The sequence below is a fragment of the Durio zibethinus genome, chromosome 12 (assembly GCF_047325235.1).
Source record: "Durio zibethinus cultivar Kanyao isolate XHJ-2024 chromosome 12, ASM4732523v1, whole genome shotgun sequence".
Taxonomy (NCBI): Eukaryota; Viridiplantae; Streptophyta; class Magnoliopsida; order Malvales; family Malvaceae; genus Durio; species Durio zibethinus.
In genome coordinates this window covers 8,043,641-8,065,012 of record NC_143173.1, presented here as the reverse complement: position 1 = coordinate 8,065,012, position 21,372 = coordinate 8,043,641, and the positions used below count along the sequence as shown (strand labels likewise).

Here is a 21,372-nt window from a genome sequence, read left to right as displayed (position 1 = left end):
CTTTTTTTTAACACATTATCTTATTAGATGCTTATGCTATGTCAAAATTATCTAATGATGTTAATCCCAAATATTACCGTGATAACAAATTTGAACATTCAAATACTAATATGACATTTTTCAATATCAATGTGATAAAAATTATAAAATTTAGAGGCAAAATTTGTATTTAACCCAACCCCACACATATACAAGTGTGTAGAAAGATTCTTAGCGAAAACGACACATAATAACGAGGATAAAGTGATAAGGAGAAGCTTTTATTTTTTCCGCTAAAACGAATCTAGAATTCTATGATGATGATAATTGAAAAATAATAATAATAAAAAACAAAAAAAAACATAAACATGATCCAGTTGGATAAGAGTAATAGCTATAGAGTAATAGCTATGGTGGGGGCAAGGAACCTAAAATAAAGTGATTTGTAAACATAAAATTCCTCTCGTCTGTTGTTCCTAAACCAACAACATTACTTATAATACCATCCCGCCTATATTTACCCAAATTTTCTAATGTGATTAACCACTAAATCTAGAACAACTCCCCCAAACAAATCATATATATACATACCATTATACCATTCAACATGTCTATCTCCTATTTCAGCAATTTCAGCCAAAACAGGAACATAATTAAAGGATGACATCGGTGCCTCTCCATCTCAGTTGAAACGGCCTCCACAACCATCCAACAAGAGTTGCACTTAAAAATTAACCTTGCTTTGCTTCCAGGAAGTTATCATGACAATATATTACTGTTCAATAGAGGTGTTATTCTCCATCAGTCCTAAAACCACCAGGACCAAACTCATAACCAGGTGGATACTGAACCTGCTCTGAAACCGACACGGATGCATTAGGAATTGCTGATTCTAGGTTTTCATTCACACTCTTCTTCGGCCTCTTAGGCCTCTTGGGTCTCTGTGCTTGGAAGTCATCTTCTTGAAGGATATCATCCAACTCATTGTTCAGAGGGCTAGATTCACTCATTTTCTGAGAATTCCTTTGCTTGGCAGAAGTTTGCCTATCAGATGCGCTTTTCCTCTGCACATACATTTAGATAAACAAATTTGTTAACACCCAGAAAGTCCTGCTTAAAGAGGTTCATTCTCAACTTCTCATGGTCAGCAACACCAAAAGCAAGATGTAGAACACAACCACCTTCGAAGTGGATACATAGTTTCTCTATGCTTTTCAATGGTTGGTAAAGGGGGGGATCAAGGATCACCCAGAAATAATTAGGAAATCATTCTTTCCAGAAACTAATATAACAAGACAAACCAATAGGACTATGAAACATTTTCGCATTAAGAAAATATCAGATTATGTCAGAAGTCTTAACATAGCTCTTTTTTTTTCATATTATTTTATTCAGGATATCCCAGAATTTCTCTTATCTAGTCTTCATTAATTCTTATAAAACAACATGACAGCAATTTCCATTATAATTGGAATCTCTATGACCTTTAGTACCTTTTTATTACTTGATTTGGCTTTTTCTGGATCTGGAGATGGCTCAGCCCAAGTACCCTGAGCTCCAGTATTTGTTAAGTCTTCCAAAGATGCATCACCTTCCGCATCTAGCCGTATGCCCTTCGTTGGTTGCTTTTTCTTTAATCTATCCTTAGCCTTGAGGGAACATAAAACATAAAAATCAGTATAGACGCTACAAGCAGTTTTAAGGCCTCTTTTCCTGCTGGGGAAAGAAGAGAACCTGTACCCTATCAGAGTTATATCTTACCTGCAGTGGAATTTCTCTTAATTTCTGCTCCACCTGTGCATCATCCAGAAGTAAAGATACAACATCCTCAGGAGCCAAGAGATCTCCCTGAACATGGCCACCTGTCATGACAAGCTGCTGGACAGTATTTTTTTGACTTGCTCTCTGCAGAATCTTCTCCTCAACCGTTTCCTTACAAATGAGTCGGTAGACAGTAACCTACACATGCAACATTGGTGTTAAAATTTTAAACTAATAAATCCAATAACTTTGCAAAATAAACTCACTATTACTTACTAAAAAATGTTCAAAAATTCAAAATAAACAAGTATATTCATACACAACAACAAAAAAGTTGCAAATTCTATGCAGAAATGCATGTGAGAACGTTATATGACATAACATAAGCAAGGTTATCAAAAGAACCATGAAATAAATTTGGTGACATCAAGTCATTTACACACAATGATACTAGAGACTTAAGAAGCAGGAACCTACATCCTTTGTCTGCCCTAAACGGTGAGCTCTGTCCATGGCTTGCAAATCCAAGGTTGGATTCCAATCACTTTCATAAAAGATTACAGTGTCAGCAGCTGTCAAGTTAATACCCAGTCCACCAGCTCTGGTACTCAGCAAGAACACGAAAATGTCACTCCTGCAACAGAAAACAAAGAAAATATTTTATTTATTTTATTGCTTCATAACAGGAGATAAAACAAAAAGACTGATTACTGGAAGATATTTAGAATGGGTTGCATGTGAATGAAATCCCTACCGGAGCTGAAAGTCTCTGACCATGTCCCGTCGATCCATGATTGTGGAAGACCCATCAAGCCTCAGGTACCTATATTTTCTATAGTTCATGTAGTCCTGCAAAAATATATAAAGAGTCAGCCCCAACATTTTGTGGACACAGACGAGTGACAAAACCCAAAGCAATCCATCAATATAAAACAATCAATCAACAACACTAATTCTGTTATTGGAGATTGAGATGTTGTGATTAAAATAAAATCTGAATTTCATATGTATAGAATTAAAACACTCATTTTTAATTCCAAAGCATACAAGATTTGATAACAGTTATACTTTGCAATTGCACTCCATTATGCATTACAAATAATACAGTGTACACCTTGCCTTAAGAGTGTTTTCAAGTGCTTCTGTTTTATTACATAAATTTTTGACCCATCCACCCGATGAATATGATTAAGGCTCGATTCAAACAGTTTTTACAATATATCTATGAATCAAGTTGAAAATAGAACACACAAACCTAGGAAATAAGATAAAAGTTAAGAAGAAACAGGTAAAAAGTACCTCCAAAATATTCAACATTTTTGTCATTTGTGCAAACAAGAGAACACGATGATTTTCAGCTCGGAGGCGTTTCAATAATATATCAAGTGTCTGAAGCTTGCCAGAATCCTAATGAAAAATAAATTGATCATAATATTAAAAAAAAAAAAAAACATATAAATCAAAGCCCAAAAGTGAAACTACAAAGCAAACAAGAAATATTCTTACCGTTAGCAACTTTGCAGGGTCAAAACTTTGCATGGGTGGACAAGAACCAAATATTTTATATGTAAGCTGGAGGGCAGGTCGTTCAACAGGTAGTTCAGAATCAATTTCTTGAATTAAATGATGAGGACCATCTGGCCTTCTGGGCCCATTAAACTTAGATGTGCGAGCAAACCCAATCAACAACCTTTTAACCCATGGATGATGTAGTTCTTCAGTCATTCTGTAAGCAAAATTTCTATCCGAGCATTGGGCAGTAATCTATCAGGGAGAACATAATAACAGTGTATAACACATCAGATTCTAGTTTAAGCTGTCCCCATAATAATAAAAAAGCGAGAACATACCGGAGGCGCTCTAGTTCGTGGGATGAATGTGTGTGTTGAATGAAGCAGTTTAGTGTTGGATAGCAGCCTATCCTGATGAGAGACAACTAAAGCCTCAAATGGATCATGACCAGGACCTGTTGCAAATCTTCTTCTAAGCGAATTGGTTTCGGATTTTGATGGCATTAACAACATCCTTGTAACAGCTCTGACCGTTCCCCTCTCAAGGTAACTGGACTTAAAATCAACATCCAAAACCTCCATTAGGGAGTCCAAAGGTCCATCCAAAAATTGGTTGTCCCATCTTGAAATAGAAAACAGGAGCCTCTCCATAAAAGAACCAGTTCCAAGGAATGCAACCTCCACTGGAGACAAATCCATCAAACAGGTAAATCCAAATGCCCCACTTCTTACAGCCAACCCATTTGAGCTACTCTCTTGTTGGAAAATAGATTGATAGACATTTTGTGAGGAGAATATATTGAAGTATTTGTAAAACAATTCTTGGTAAACTCCACGAGCAACTGCTGAGCATAGTGTTTCAGAACTTTGTAAAACCTCTTGTTGGAGAAGTTTAGGCATCTGAAGAATGAAAAAAGTGGGCCAAAGGTATATTGGTGGCAAAGCACTAAAATAAATGGGACTTTAACAATCAAGACTATGGATCATTTAACAGAAGTACCTTGTAGGTTATGGGATTATAACCCCCAGCATAGTGTATATCCTCCAACTCTCCAAAGGGAGGAGGCAGAAGAGAGTTTACATTCTCACAAAAATAGAGGTATGTGCTTCCTTCATTTCTTTCAAATAACTCCGGATGGTTACAGACCTACCATTACATGAATAAAAACATTCAAAATAATCTGAAACTTTTTAAGCAGAAAGAAACAATTTCGCACAGAAAATGCAGAGATCCATGGTTTTCTCAACTTGTTAACAAGAAACTAAAGGAATCAATAACTTACCTTTCTGAGCTGAATGACAATATTCATCAAATTCAGAATTTTCTTTTCATTAAGATGTCCTCGATTGCTATCAAACAATTCAGCTAGAGATATCTTATTCTTAATAGCTTGGTAGAAAGCTTGCTGCCGGGAACTCAACTTGCAATGTACCATAATCTCCGTTTTTCTAGTAAGCTCCGAAATCACATCTTTTTTTACTCGTCTTAACATAAAGGGCTTTAAAATTGCATGCTGCCAGCAAGAAAGCAAAGAAAAAACCATTAAGGAATACCAACCAAATAGGGCTTAAAAGGAAAGAGAATGTCAGTTTCAGATAAATCAAACTATCTTAAACACGAGAAATTTGCAGTTTTTATAAGTCTAACAACTTCCTAATTATCCTCATAGCAAAACTAGCAAGAAAAGAATACTCACTAATCTGTTAAGCTGGTGCTCATTCAAAGTACCTCCATGTTCAGCATGATTCTCAATTCTGGTTATATAGAAAGAGATGCAATTAACAAAGAATAAACTTTTTTGGTTAAATGCATCCATGGTGAAGATTGGGCTAGCATAAGGAACGCATACCCCTTAGAAAACCATTCATTGAACTGTTCATGGCTGTCAAATAAGGTTGGCATGATGAAATGCAGAAGGGCCCATAATTCTGCCATGTTATTCTGGATAGGTGTACCAGTCAGAAGCAAGCGGTTTCGACAGTTGAAACTGAGCAATGTCTTCCACCTTATACTGCAAATCAAAATCCAGTCAGAATATCACATAATCTGAGAGTATATGAGATTAAAATGGTAGAAAATAAAAAATGGAAAATCAGACATGCAACTTTAAGAAGACCAATGGAACCATTTTCTAGCATACAAAAAATGGAAAACAACCGATGCAACTGAGAAGAAGAGTATCAGCAAGCTTTACATGTAAACGAACATATAAGATTCTTAAGCCAGCAGCAGATAATCCACTGCAGCAACAGACACAATGATAAACCACAAATGAAAGGCAAAGGAAATAATAAGGTAGACAAAAAATCTACTATGGCCTAGTTTAGCATTACTGTCGAAAGTTGCTTTTGACCCAACCTCAATACTAAACAACCAAAAAAAAAAAAATGAAATAAAAATACTATATTATCCCTATATTTTCTAATGTTCCATTATTGTATGTATATCTTTTGATATTTCAATCACTCAAAGCAATTTTTAACAGCAATACTAAACACTTTAAATTTCTAACCACACTTTTCTTACCGCACTTTTTGCTCGCGCTTTTCCCAACCCAAGCTTTTTCCAACCGCAACAGCAATGCTAAACTAGCCCTATATACATGCAGAAGTTTGTACTCAAGTAGAACTATAAATCTCTTCAAATTATTATCTTTCAACAGACAAATATTTCTAATATCTATTCTGAATAACATCAATATATTGCATACAAGAAAATAAAGAATTAGCATCAATATCACTACATGTAGAGATGCCAGTCATCCAAATAACCAACTGAAAGAAAAAAAAATTGGTATTCAAGGGGTGAGATTGCCAGCAATCAACATGATATTTTATACACAGAAGAACACACTCATCAAAGAAATATTTTGCACCTAAACAAGTTTGAAGATAAAAGTAAAAAACCTGTTTGAACTCTTGATTGCCTGTGCTTCATCTAATACCATGTATTGCCACTTCACCCGTCGAAAGTACTTCTCATCCCACACCAGCAGTTGATAGCTCGTAATCAGAATATGAAATCCAGCCTCCCTGACAAGAAAGAAATAATAAACATATTTACATGAGGAATATAAAGCACGCAAGAGAAGAAGAAGAAGCCATTACGAAACAAATCCAGCTCCAAAAAATCAACAAACTGGCTTAAGGTACAATTTAAAGGAACTAACTAGGTTTCAAAAACTATAAAGCTACTTCCAGTCTACATGTACCACTAATATGCATCTTTCATTATATCGTTTCTTTTTTCCCTTAATAATATGTTCAGGTAAACCTATAATATATAACCCAGAAAAAGATGCAAGAAAATTTTGTGGTCAGTAGATGTTCCCCAGCCAAATGTCATGTAAATCCTCACTCCAACCAAGGTGCTTGAGTGGTAAAAGCCACATCACTCTAAAGTTAGGATGATATTGAACAACAACAAAACATGTACTCTTGATTAATGTATTAAATTCAAGAAACTTCAACAACCTAAAAGGACTAGGGACATCAAACTTCAGATTACAACAAATAGCCATCAGCTGATAGGGCATCTAAGCACCAAAACTTACAATGTTTCTCATATTATTTTAAGTAAAATAAACATTCCAAGCAAAAGTAGACAACCTTCGATAAAGGCGCTTTGGATTGATGTTCTTTCTAAGAACAGTCCGCTCCTGAATTCCACCCCAATATGGAAGAGTTTTAAGGTCAGGACAGAAACGGCTAATCTCATCAGCCCAGTTATTCAAGACAGAAGCAGGTGCAACAACAAGAAAAGGCCCCCATATATTTTTTTCCTGTGTAAGGCAACCAATCCAAGTTAGAAAAAGGACAATTTATGTACATAAAACACCAACTGTAGTAATTACCTCAGCCAAATGAGCCAAGAACGCCATTGCCTGAATAGTTTTCCCCAGGCCCATTTCATCAGCAAGTATACCATTTAAACCCTGAAAAAGAATACACGACCTTTTATCATGCAATCATATAAAAAAATAAGTTATAAAAATTGTTTCATTCAATAATTATTAAAAGGCTATTCAGTTGGAGATTTCCTTACAACCTGCTCATAACAATTAACAAGCCACTGAAGGCCCTTTAACTGATATTCCTTGAGGGAACCCTTAAACATCTCTGGTGTCTGAACTGTTGAGGTGACAGGCATAGTGGAGCTGCATACATTGGCAGTCCCAAGTTCATAAATTAAGTGAAAAAGGGAGCAAAAATTTTAGACGAAAAAAAATCACCTCCACCTGTAGTTTTATCTAAAAGATGAAAACAAAATAAAACTTACGGATTATGCAGATCTATATTGCTGGACCCTGCAACTGAACTATCTTCTAAAGGAACCTCAGTTTCAGCAGCTTGACGCAACTTGAAACATTCGGTATCAAAAGCACTAGTCAACTTTTTCTGTTTAGAGACAGCATCTTGAGCAGCTCTTAGAGCCTCTTTTTTCAATTCAGCCTCCTCTGGATCTTCTTCTCCCCCAGCCCCAGAATTATCTTCTTCTTCATCATCATTTGATTCTTCATCCCCTGCAGGCAAGGCTTCAGAGGGCTGAGAATTTGCCTTGTTCTGCATAAAGTGACTATAAAGTTCTGTTTGTTGTATAAGAAAATTGAGCCTTTGCTGCTGCCTCTTTGCTTCTCGAAGCTCTTGTTCACGCCTTAAAGCTTCTGCAGCTTCTCTTTCCTCCTTTTTCCTCACTTCTGCCTAAAAGAATAGGAATTTAAATAACACTTTTCAACCAGAAATTTCAATAATATAACTCATACACTGGTTGCTACATTAATCAAGTAAAGCTTAGCTATAACCTATAATATATAGATATATATATATATAAGTACAGATGTTGAAAAGCTTCTGGGTTGATGAAAGTGAACATTTTTCACTCATTATACTTCAAAATTGCCATTTAAATTTGTTATGATAAATATTAATAAAATTTATCCAATTTGCAAATAAGATTTCTAATTGCATCAATTGACTATCATTAAAATATTTTTATAATAAAATTAATAGCATCTACCTAATTTGTAATTAAAATTTTAATTACATTTAATGACTTTATTAAAAAATATTTTTCTTAATTGTAATAAAATTGAATTATTTTTTATTAATATTATAAATATTCAATTATTTATATTTCAAACTTTAAGCTTTAGAAATATTTTTATTTTACATAAAACAAGTATTCACGTGCAAGGCACATAATAACGAATATTAATACTACAAAATATACAGCAAACAGTATCCAACCTAACCACCCTCGCTATTTTCTGGCATATCAAAATGAACCATCCAATTAGCCATATCATATTTCCATTCCTAATACTTAGTGAACTTTTGGTCATCCTTTCAAAAATCAATCCCAGGCAAGCAATTAAGAAACAAATAATGTCTATTTTTAAAGTTGGCAACTCATTCACAGTGCACAGAACATGGCTATGTGCATATAGAACTTGATATTCCATTGATGTGCCTCTATGAGAGTATTTACAAATATCAAAAGGTTCAAATAGATACTCAATGAACTTCAGAAAGGAAGAAGAAAGATACCATCTCCTTGTCAACCCGCTTCCAAAACAACAGCATATCTCTAGCCAATTTCCTTGTGCGAAGTGCAGCACCCCTCATAAATTTGAGTGATCTACTCACCTTCAATTTCACCTGGTATAGAAATTTGATTGTCACTAAAGCTTCAAGAGACAACATCACAAAAGCCCTACAGTGATGTAGAGCTAATAGACCAACACGCATACCTCTCTCTGACAATTTTCAGCGAACCTCTTTGAATCAATTAGCTGCTTTCGGTGAAAAGTAGTGAAAACCCTATGATGCTTTGGAATGTCTCTTCTGACAATGTTAACCCAAACTTTTCCAATTTTCTCCATTTCCTCCCTCTCGAATACAGAAGGGTCTTTCTTCAATTTAGGTTTCTTTGGTAAGCTTCGTTCAATTATCTGCAGCCAGACACAAGCAAAGAGGAAGTTAAAGAAAAGTGTTATCACCAATAAAAAAAAAAAAAAACAAATATCACCATAATTTTAAATTGAACTAACCTCATATGTGTCTCCTTTCTCCAAAACCTTAACATAGTAAACCTGTAATACACCACCCTCGGACAAAATAGACCGTTGTATATTTCCTGCAGCCCCCTCAGGAATGGAGGAATTCAATGCACTTTCAGATACCTTAAGACTGAATTTCTGAGTAGAGTTTGAAGCTGCCAAAGCCTTCAATCTGGCCTGAAGTGATTCATATTGGGGCTGAGGTTCTCCCATCCCTGCTCGGCTTTGAGGCCCAAAACGTTTATCACTAGCCATCATCGTTGCCAAGGACCCCAAATCTAAAGTACCCTTTAGGTAAAACTCCTCCACCCGGATATCTGAGAAGCTTGGCAAGTTCAATGACGCTGCCAGCTTATCATAAGTTGGAGGGATTTTATAAGTGATTCCCTCTCCGATATCCAAATAAGCAGGTTCATATGTAATTCTGCAGATCATATGTCAAAAAAAGAATTGTTGATTATGCCAACAAGTTATATGAATATGAAAACCCAAGATATAATTTAAAAATTAATGGATTCCAGTACTACATTGTGTATCAATCAAAAGAAAGGATGAATCAAACAATGCCATACTTGGGTACAAGATCTGCTTCATGATAGTTTGCAAGCATCTGAGGACTAACATCATTCATCCATTCAGATGCGGTCTCCATATCATAGAACCCCGCTCGCTGCTCATTCCCCAATTTCCTAATTTTTGAACTAGCCAAATTGCTCTTTGGAGTTGGAATACCCAGTCGAGGAGGTGCAGGACTCACAGATGTATCCTTGAACCTCCTTTTGTACTTCTGTATGTGTTCTCCGAGCATTGATCGATATCGCTCCTCCGTTATACGTGCACCTTGATAATCCTCGTCCTCTTCGTCACTATTGAAAGCTCCCCTCCGCTTTCGCTTCACAGAACTCAATTCCCTCTCAGACATAGTTCCATTACCATGGTTCGCCATTGTTCCACCTATTAAAAGCCAACAGAGAAAAATGCACATTCATCAAGTCAAAAAATCTTTAAAGCCAACTCTTTTAACCACAATTCTCTAGATGTATAAACAAAACCAATGAAAAAAAAAAGGGTATATTTACAAGCATAAAATCCAAAGGAGCCCTTAATTTCGAGTTGAAAAAACAAAAAGCCTACCTTGGCTACCTCTGCTCTCATCCTGACTACTATTCCCATAATAATCAAAATCATCATCAGGTTGTGGAACTTTGAAGTTCATCAAAGACTACAATAAAAATTAAAAAAATAAATAACATAAAAGTTAAAAAATTAAAAAAAAAAAAGAAGAAATTTACTTAAAACCAATTTAACCAAAAAAAAAAAAGATATAAAATCCCAAAAACAACAAATCAAAACCCGCTAAAAATTAAAAAAAAAATCAATTGTGAAAATAAATCGAAAAGCCAAGTGACAGACCTCAAGATTGAAGAGACTGGAATAGGACAACGAATCCTTTGATTGGCGCCTTGATTCCATGAAGAAGAGAGAGTGAAGAGAGTTCCCAATAGCAAAACCCTAACTCCACGACAAGCATGGAGAAAGAATTTTTTTAAATATGAAAAAAAAACCCTAACCCTAGCAGATGAGAATAAAGGAATGAGGAAAGAGAGAAGGTTGAAAGTGCGTAGGATAATGTGGGTCGACAAAGAAAGGGAAGGGACGTAGTAGACGCAGACGGTGTAGGATGAACCGGCCTTAGCTAACTTGCGCCGTTTGGGTAGCATTTCTTAATGTGCGCAATTTTTTTTTTTAAAGCTATTACTACTACCATTTTTTTTTCTTTTTGTTTTTTTTTTTTTCCTTTTTCCGTTGAGAGGTTGCAAATTTTGGGACAATTTGTTTTGCTGTCTGAATTTTGAGATGATAATATTCACTGGAGTCGCAAACAGTTTGGAGAGGGATAACAAGGTTTTGATTGGCTGGTGTCATTTTACGGGCCTTTTTGTACACGTGGCAGTTATTGAATGATCAACACCAAACAATCAAATTTTTATATTTTTCTTTTTATATAAATAAACTTCTAAAACGCCTCAATATAATTTGTTCATGAAAACCATAGAACTTGTTTTTTTTTTTCTTTTTTTTTTTTAACTATATCTCAATCTAAATATTATCCGATCCATAGATTTAAACTTATTTCAATAATCAATCATGAATGAAATCTAATATTTCAATTGAAACTAGAAGCATCTGAATTGGATTAAATTGAATTTAAATGAAATTTAATTATATATCAATATCTTACATATTTATTTATGTACAAATTGTTAATAATTTTGACTTTCAAATTTTATTTAGATTCATTTAAATTATTAAATAATATAGTTAAGAATTATTTAGATATTTTTAAAATTAAACCATAATTTATTTTTATTATTTTTTATTAAAATTTAAAACATGAATACTTTAATATAATTTCTAATATTTACACTATAAAATTATATATATCTATCTTTTATTGAATATATATAAATGTAAAAAAATATATTTTTATATCATATAGTCTATCTATCTTTTTATATAATTGAAAAAAAGAATAACCAAACAAAACTTAAGTCTTGAATATTGGAGAGAAAACCTGACTCATTTTACAAGTGATCTTTTTTTTTTATACTCAAACTCGTTACAGGTATTAATATTTTTGCGTCCAATTCTTCAAAATATCAGACCTGCTTTCAAACATAGATAAATAATTCAATCTTTGGACAAGTGTTTAACCATAATCTTATCTATATTTTTTCCAAACCATATAAGTAGAGCAAGCGAATAGATGGAATCAGTTCTCAAAGTAGTTTTTTATAACTTGAAAGTAAGTAACAAATTAAACAACAAAATCTAATAATAATATTTATATATAAATAATGGTACATTGTAGAGTAAAAATCAGTTTTATTACTAGAATTTTTAAATACATAATGTAAGTAAGTTGATATATTGTGAAATTTAAATTCAATAGCATGTCATTTTTCATGTTTAAACTCGATTTATAATTTATTTAAATTTAATTCAATTAGATTCAAAAAAATATATAAATATAAATATTAAATATTTTATTTATTTATATAAACATATTAAATTTATTAAAAAATAAAAATTTAATTAGATTCATAAAGCTCTTAGAATCAAATATTAAAATGCACTAATTTAACTAAACTCATTAGTGTAATAAGTCAGAGCTCAAGGTCGGTCGAAAATAAACTAGTTAAGACTGAGTGGCGAGTAATTTAGACCTCTAGGATCATGGAATTTTATGGGAGAAGGGACGAATTGTCCCACAGCCAGAAGGGGCCTGTGGTAGACTTATTGGACCCTAGTGGTGCATCAGTGATTGGGCTTGGAATTACGGTTTTGGGTATCATAGGGCAACAATCATGGGTTTAGAGTGAAAACAAACATATGATCCATCTAACAATGTGGGTCCGTTTGTTTCAATTGAAAATAATTTACCGAAGTGATTTTCCCTCTTTTCCTATGTTTGGATATCAAAAATTGATTAAATCAACCAAAAATGATTTTTGAGTTAAAGGCAAATGGTTCTCATTTTGAGGAAATTGTTTGCCAGATTTTTAGTCCTGAAGATAATTTCCGCATCTCGTCTTCTTTTTGTGCTAATTTCTTCTTCCTTAGGTTCCTAAACAACATCCTACAAAACTTAAAAGAGACTCATCCAACTCTAGTCACCACTGAAGCAACCAGCACAACCAATCTCTTCCACACCCTAATTTTCCTTCAACCACCAAAACCCTCCTTGCCTCTAAGTTTCTATTTGCAGCCACCAAAAACACTACAAGCTTCCATAAAGGTGTTTCTAGAAAAGCAAATATTGTGAATCTGAACAAGATTGAGGAAAAGATACACAATTAATTATAATAATAAGCTAAAATGAGTTCAACAGAAGTTTTTGGAGAGCATTTCAAAATTTTCTAGATAGTCGAGATTTTGGGTATGGCTTATTCTTGATTTGGCTATAACACCTTTTAGTCTCCTCCTCATGTTGTCGTTGTCTAGATGAGATTTGGAAAGTAATGGGTTTTATGTATTTTGAAAACCTTTGCTTGATTTGGATTTAAGATCAAATTTGGTGAAGTGGAGTTGAAGGTTTGTGATGTTTCTGGGTAGAGAGAGGTGTAATAGTGAGATCAAAGGGAAAGAGAAAGAAGAAGATGCTGTTGTTTTGCATTTGGAACAAACATTAGAAATTGATGCCCTTTAAAATCATTCAAATAATATAAAATAATTTCTTTTCTAAAAATTCTCGAAAATTTTTAATTTTTTGGAAGAAGTTATTTTTTATTTACCAAATGAAGCCTATATTTGGAAATCTAAATACAATGTCAAATAAGATCTGAAAGGAGAGTTTCTAAGAGCACTCTCGATTTTATTTTTTGTAAATGAAAATTTTAATTACCTTTTTTTCACAAGTTACGAAAATAAATTTTCAAAAAATTATATAAATTATCAAAAACAGATTTTTATATAATTTTTTAGAAATTCATTTTTAGAAGGTGAGATAGAGAAAATTTAAAAAAATCTATAAAAAAGAAAATTTTATTAAAAATTTTTATTAATTAGTGTAATGAAAAACTTATTATTGAAAAATTATAAATTTTAAAATTAATAAAATATAAGTTGATTTTACTATTTTAACTTAAAAAAAAGACTAAAAAATTATTAAATCTTAATTAAACATTTCATTTTTTAATGTTGCAAGGGATGACGAAATAATTATAAGATCCGATCAATATCTGAAAGTTAAATTCTTAGAAATTATATAACTAATATTACACAATTTTATCAAAATTTAATTTGTTAATTGAATAAACCCATTATGATAAGTAAATGTAGAGACTTTTCTAAATAATTTAATTTAGTTATAGTTATTATAAAATTTTAATAATTGATACAAAAAAAATTTTATTAAAAATATGAATTTTAAATTTACAAAAAAATCAAAATAGTAAAATTAAATTTTTTATTAAATTTAAAATTTATGATTCTTTTTAATATAATTTTTTATTACACTAATTAATAATATTTCTAATAATTTTATTTTTGTAATTTTCCTTAAAGTTTCATTCCCCTTTCCTCTGGAAATCAATTTTCACAGAGTTACATAACTATCATGAAATCCTTTTCCTTTAAATTATATAATTTTGATGTTATGGATATCCGAAAACTCATGAGAGAGGATAATTAAGTAATTTTATTTATAAAATTTTTTAAAAAAATTAAATATAAAGAAAAAAACGTTGATACATTTAAAATCCATTGTCTTAAAATACTCACAATGAGTTAGCTTAATGTCAAATAAGATCTTAAAATACTCATAATGGGTTAACTCAGGTGATAAAAAAAGTTCTATTTTCTTCTCAACTTAGAATTCAATTCTTACGAGATCATTTTGGAAAAAATATCCTAAATGCATCAAGCTAATACAGGAAAGTATATCCTTAAAATCGTTTAAAAAAATGATTAGGTTTAAGTCTAAGAAATATCTTTGATTGTATTAAAAAAACTCTTAAAATATAATAAAAATATTTAAATTTGATTACATTGACTTGACTTTCACATAGTATATTTAATAAAAAATTTTATTTTATTTATATATGTACGTTATATAATATTTGCTCAAATACATTAGAAAATGAGATAAGATACAAATTTATTATCCTACTTAGAATGACAGCATAAATTTATTACTCATTTTCAAATTACATTAATTTTAATATTATACTTTTAATTTGGTTTAAAAAATGTCAAAGGTAACAAATTTTCTTTTAACTATTAACTTTTTTATTTTTTTTAAACTAAATTAAAAGTTCAGTGTTAAAATTGCTTCAATTCAAATACGAATGGTGAATTTGGCCCAAGTATGAGCTCTCATAATCTCTTTTTCTTCTCTCTCTCTCTCTCTCTCCCAAATGCAAAAGCCCAATTTTCTGCTCTCCTTTTTATTCTCCGTAGCAACCCCAATTCTCTTCTTTAACAATTTTCCTGCTAAATCGGTCCTCTTCTCTGAGCCGATGGCGGCAGCCACCATCATTTTTGGCACAGTCCACCCTTTCCAAGGATTTTAAAAAGATACCGAGCTCAAAAACCTGGCTTGCTTTGCTGTCGATTAGCACAACAAAAAAGAGAATGCGATGGTTATGATGCCATTAATGTCGGAAAAAGAAGGTTTATGAGGCCAAAGTGTGGGTTACGCTTTAGTTGAATTTTAAGGAATTGTAAGAGTTTACGCTTGTTGGTGATGCTGATGATTCCCAATTTACTGCTTTTGATCTTGGTGTAAAGAAACGTGGTTCATAACTTAGCTTTTCTTCCTTCTTTTGTTGTTTTTTTAGTTGCAAAAGCGTATGATTTTTGTAGAAAATTGCTGGATTTTTGTAGAAAATTCTTTAAAATGAAGTCTTATTGATGTAAATGGTAGAGTGAGAATAGCAATGATCAAGCATTGTTTTACTGACAATTTGTTTTAAGTTATTGTTAAATGTCTATGGCGCTAGGGTGCAAGTTGTGTCAACACATGATCTTATAGTTCAGGATGCTGCAAATCATGCTGTCAAGACCATACAGCAGAGATCCAATTTCCTGGTGCTTTATGAACTTAAGGAAATCGTTCATACCAAAATCCCGCAATAAGCATATTCATTTCATGCAACAAGTTCTTAATTAGTAGGAAACAACTCATGCAATGCATTGGCATCGCTTGGATGAGCATAACTCTGCCTGTATAAAAGAGGAGCCACCCTTTCCATCCTTGTATTTTTTTCCAAATCCTCTCTTTAATTTGCTGAAAAGCTAATCTCTTAGCTTTGCCAATCATGATCGGTAGACCTAGACAAAAATCCCACGACAAATTTTTAGTCACTCAGAGCAAGTCATCACTTCATTCTTTACCCTCTCACTTGTATTGGAACGAAAAATCATAAACCATTTCACATGATTCTCTCTCATATTGATGAAACAACTGCATAATTGCTTGGCTCCCTGTTCTTCTAGCTCTAGGAACAAAATACTATTATTTGTAAAAAGCAAGTGAGACACCTGTGAGGCCCATCTAGATAACCTAGTGTGATGCAACAGGCAAGACAAACCCTCTACACATAACAGAAAGAGGTAACTAGATAATGGATCCTCTTGTCTGAGTCCCCTAGTCGGAAAAATCCTACCACATTGAGTACTATTAATGGCAATTGAATATGTTACATGACACACACACACGTTATAATCCGTGAGACTCATTTCTCAAAAAACCTCATCTTCACCATTACACCTTTGAGATAACTCCACTCGACTCTATGGTAAGTTTTGTCCATGTCTAAATTGAGTGCCATATAACACTTATCCCCCTTTTTCTTGTTGGTCATTGTATGGGTATGTATTTAAGGAAAAAGCAAGAGCAAAATCTTAGAGAATTTGGGTTTTTCTTTTTCTTTTTTAGATTTCTTTCTTACCAATCTAGGTATTGTTAGAAAATATTTTCACAAATATGATTAAATAATAACTTAATCAAAGAGAAATCAAAGTTAAATTAATAAATTAACTTAAGATAAGGTTCCTAAGGTCAATAATATGATTTTGGACTTAAAAGAATCATGTTAAGAGGACAATATATGTAAGCAGATGACTGCCTTAGATATCCAGAAAGAGCAATCAATTACTAAGGACATGTAGTCGACTACTTTGTCAAACATAAGCTAAACTTAGATTCTGTATAAGTAGCAATCGATTGCGATGTTTCGAAATTTGGAATCAATTCCAAACCCTTGTGGAATTGATTGCCATTGGATGATAATCTTCTGGGCTTGATCTATGCTATAAGCAGTTGACTGCTGTTAAAGAGGACAATTGCCTTATAAGAGGCCGAATGTGGAAACTTTTCTAGTTTTGACAAGAGTCGACTACTCACTTCTTGAATGCATTCTAAATGAAGCAAGGAGCCGACTACTTTATTTTTGAAAGCATTCTAAAAATTGGAAATACGGTGAGGCAGTTTTAGAAAAGTGAAAAGTGATGTCCCTTTGTGTGAAAAGTTAATTATTCAAATGAACAAAAGTGTATGTAACCTTTCAAAGAGACATATTTATAATCAAAGCAAGTGATCTTTGATTGAAACAATACAATTAAAGAGTTACAACCTTAGGATTCAATCTCTATAAATAAAGATTGATATGAATTCATTTTAGCAGTACATCCAATTCAATTATGAATTACTCTCTTCATTTTCCCATTTCTTTCTTACTTAAAAGGCAAGTTGCTTTAACATTGTTTTTGCAAAAAACCTTGCAAAGTTAAAGTATTTTGTTTCCACTAAGGTGTATTTGTGGTTTGTTATACTAGTGCAAAATATAAACAAACAACACTTCATTGTATCTTGGAAGAGTTTCATTTCACCTTTTACATGTTATAACTAGTTGGAATGAAATAATCTTTAAGAAAAATGGCATTTGCAGCATGCATTAAAGTTATTTCGTTTGTATTTGAAGGCCTATAAGAGTTCAACACCAATTACTCAACAAAGAGGCTATAAGTAGTTCACTAATCGTCAAAACTTTCAAGTATCCACAAGTTGTATGTTATAGCCTTGTAATCCATTTATTTTTCTAAGAAGTATTGCATCTAGGGTTGAAGGAATATTGTAATTTGGGGGTTTAAAAAAATTTTCCTCAATTTTGTATCTGACCTTTTTGCATTTTGCATTTTTTTATTTTTTGTTTTAATTTTTGCACCAATAGGATAATGACATGTGTGGTGAGAAAAATTTCATCAAAAATCTCATGTGCCAAGGTGGATTTTTTTTCGCTACATCACCTACCACGTGTTAAAAAAATCCACATGTACATTGATTTAATGATAGTCATGATTTCCGTTCAATTTAGGGTCCAATTGATGCAAAATCGAAGATTAAAGGCTTAATTAATTTTAAAAAATTAAGGGTTCAATTCATTTTTTAATTATTATTCATGAAATTTTTTTCCCTTTTGCCATATTTTATATATTATTATTCACTACTTTATTTTCTCTTTTTTTAGATCATATTTAGCGCTTAGAATCCAATTATATATATATATATACGTACATATATATATACTTATGTATATATATATACATGTATATATATATATATGTTTATATATATATATATATAGCTTCATTTGCCTATTCATTAATTACTAAAATGTCGCTTTAATTTTTTTCTATGTCTAAAATACGTGTAAGCGGTTTTTAATTGAAGTGGGTTTTTGTTGCATAAAAAAAAACTTAAGTGGTTTAAAATCATCAAACATTGTATTTCCATATTATAATGAAAAATCTAGTATATTTTTTTTTCAAAAAATAGTAAATATATAGTTTAATTTCCTTTAATATGTTTAGTATTTTCTTTCATATAATTTGAAAAAAAAAAAAAAAAAAAAAAACCTCAAACAACTTAATTACACATTGATTCTAACCAACCAAGCTTGTTATTATCTATGTTTTTAGATGTTACTTTTTGATATTATATTTTTATGATTATTATAATGCTTAATATTGTCACAAAAATTGCATTATCATATTAACATAAAAAGAGAATGATAAAAAAAAAGATTTTTGACAAAAATATGGTATTGTACAAGTTAGTATTCTAAACTACTAGAGTTTTTTTTTTTTTAATAGAATGTGTTTGGTATACAAATTTATTATGAATAGAATTAAATTAAATAATTTTATTATATCTTATATTTTATGTGTACAAGGATTATGATATAATAATTTGTTTATTAGTTAAAATTATGCTTCTTCAAAATTTATACAATTCAAATTATTAATGTAATTTTTAAGGATATAACAAGATATATAAATTCAATCCTATGGATTAAAAATAATTCTCTTCACTTGAAGATGATTGAATCATCTTATACAAAGAAGATGATTAAACCTCTTTGCAATATTATCCTTTGCTTTATATATAAACCAAACATAATATAGCATAATTATCATCCTTTTCTTTCCATCATTTTATGCATCAAACATGACCTAAGGATGTGTTTGGTACACAGGATTATGATAGGATAAAATAAAATAATATTATCAATAAGATTAGATTAAATAATATCATCTTATCTTGTATTTGATATGCATAAAAATTAAAATAAGATACTTTATTTATTGATCAAAATTATCCCTTTTCAAAGTTTAAACAACTTAAACTATTGATGTAATTTTTAAAAGTATAATAGAAAATGTAAGTTCAATCCTCTCTACTTTGAAAAAATTGAATCATCTTATACAAAAAGAATATTAATCATCTTTATAATTCTATCCATTTTTTAAATACAAACTAAACATAATATAAGATAATTATCATTCTATCTTATCCATCATCTTATGTATCAAATATGACCTAAAGATGTGTTTAGTATATAAGATTATGATAAGATAGAATAAGATGATATTATGAATAAAATTATATTTAATAATGTTATCCTATCATGTTTTTTTATGTGTGCAAGGATTATGACAGGATAATTTATTTATTGATCAAAATTATCCTTAAAGTTTATATAATTTAAATCATCGATGTAATTTTTAAAAGTATAATAGGATTTGTAAGTGCAATTTTATGAATTAAAAAAATAATCATTTTCTCTTACAGAGATTGAATCATCTTATATCAAAATGATAATTAATCATTCTTCTAATCCTATTATTTTCTTTAGATACAAACCAAACATAATATAAGATGATTATCATCATATCTTATTCATTATCTTATGTACCAAATATCAACTACGCTCATGCTTGGTATGTAAGATTATAATATGATAGGATAAGATAATATTATGAATAAGATTAGATTAAATAATGTCATTGTCATCTTATTTTGTATTTTATGTATGTAAAGATTAGAATAGGATAATTTGTTTATTTATCAAAATTATCATTCCTCAAAGTTTATACAATTTAAATTATTGATATAATTTTTAAAGGTATAGTTGCATATATAAATTTAATCTCATGGATTAAAAATAATTATCTCCACTTGAGGAGGATTGAATAATCTTATACTAAAAGATTGTTAATCCTCCTTGCAATCCTTATTTCTCTCTTTAGATACAAATCAAACATGATAGAAGATGACTATCATCTTATCCTTTCAACAATCTTATATATCAAACATGACTTAAAAATCTTAAATAATTTTTAAAAACCTTCTTAACACAAAAAAAATAATAAAAAAAATACACACACACATACACACAAATATTAAAAGTGTTCTAAACAATTATTAAGGTGATGTTTTTATTATTTTTAAATTTCCAATTTATCTTTATTTCTTTAACTTTTATTTATTTAACTCATTTGAAGAGAATATTGTACGATTAAATTTTCTTGAATCTACATCATATTAGAGTTTGTCCAATATATAAATCATTTGAGCTAATGCTGAATTGGCATTATTGAAGTGATGTTTATAAAAAAAAAAAAAAGAAATTTGTAATTAATTTATTATTTGTTAATGAATTTAAAAAAGCATTGAATAAATTTTTTTGTAAAATAATATTTTAATTAATCTTAGAAGTTGCCATGGACACTGAAAACACCAATAGAGGTTAGTTGCACCTAATAAAGAAATGAGAAAGAATTCTCTCTAATATTTAAAAAATAATAAAAGTTTTCATTTTTTATTTAATAATAAATAATGCATTTTTAATAATTTTAAAAGTTATATTTGTTTAAATTATTTTTTAATTGAATTTTATTTTTTTATATTGATTTTAAATTATTAAAATTTTAATAGTAAATTTAGTTAAAATTCATTACTCGTTTTTGAATAAAATAATAAAAGCTTTCGTCTTTTCCCCCAAACAAATATAGGAAAATGACAAAATAATAAGAGTTTACCTTTTTTAAGGTCAATTAATTCGTTAATTTTATTTGTTCGTTTTTTTTTTTTTGGTAAAGTCTAATTCGGTTGTTGATAGATTTAGTAATTTGTAATATGATATGATAATACGATACGAAAATGAGATAAATAAAAGATACGAAAATAATACGATTTAAAATTTTAAAAAATTATA

At 30.7% G+C, this 21,372-nt stretch overlaps 1 protein-coding gene and 1 pseudogene across 2 annotated transcripts; one reads left to right on the top strand and one right to left on the bottom strand.

The window, feature by feature from the left end:
• Positions 1 to 297: 297 nt before the first annotated feature.
• INO80 (DNA helicase INO80-like protein) lies at positions 298 to 10,938 on the bottom strand. 2 transcript variants are annotated; one of them, XM_022892613.2, is made up of 23 exons: positions 10,724 to 10,938; positions 10,445 to 10,532; positions 9,883 to 10,264; positions 9,302 to 9,734; positions 9,002 to 9,202; positions 8,799 to 8,909; positions 7,531 to 7,952; positions 7,300 to 7,408; positions 7,106 to 7,186; positions 6,861 to 7,033; positions 6,159 to 6,284; positions 5,102 to 5,263; positions 4,949 to 5,006; positions 4,535 to 4,765; positions 4,252 to 4,398; positions 3,591 to 4,151; positions 3,247 to 3,504; positions 3,040 to 3,147; positions 2,495 to 2,589; positions 2,218 to 2,374; positions 1,741 to 1,938; positions 1,473 to 1,628; positions 298 to 1,043 (listed from the first exon to the last, which is right to left on the bottom strand). In XM_022892613.2, exons 1-23 carry the CDS (start codon positions 10,781 to 10,783, stop codon positions 771 to 773), a joined length of 4,590 nt encoding a protein of 1,529 aa, XP_022748348.1. In that variant the 5' UTR covers positions 10,784 to 10,938; the 3' UTR covers positions 298 to 770. The 2 variants fall into 2 exon arrangements, with proteins under 2 accessions (XP_022748348.1, XP_022748349.1); XM_022892614.2 differs by lacking the exon at positions 10,445 to 10,532.
• Positions 10,939 to 15,185: 4,247 nt separating this feature from the next.
• LOC111297494 (cysteine proteinase inhibitor 12-like) lies at positions 15,186 to 15,949 on the top strand (annotated as a pseudogene).
• The last annotated feature ends 5,423 nt before the right edge of the window (positions 15,950 to 21,372 follow it).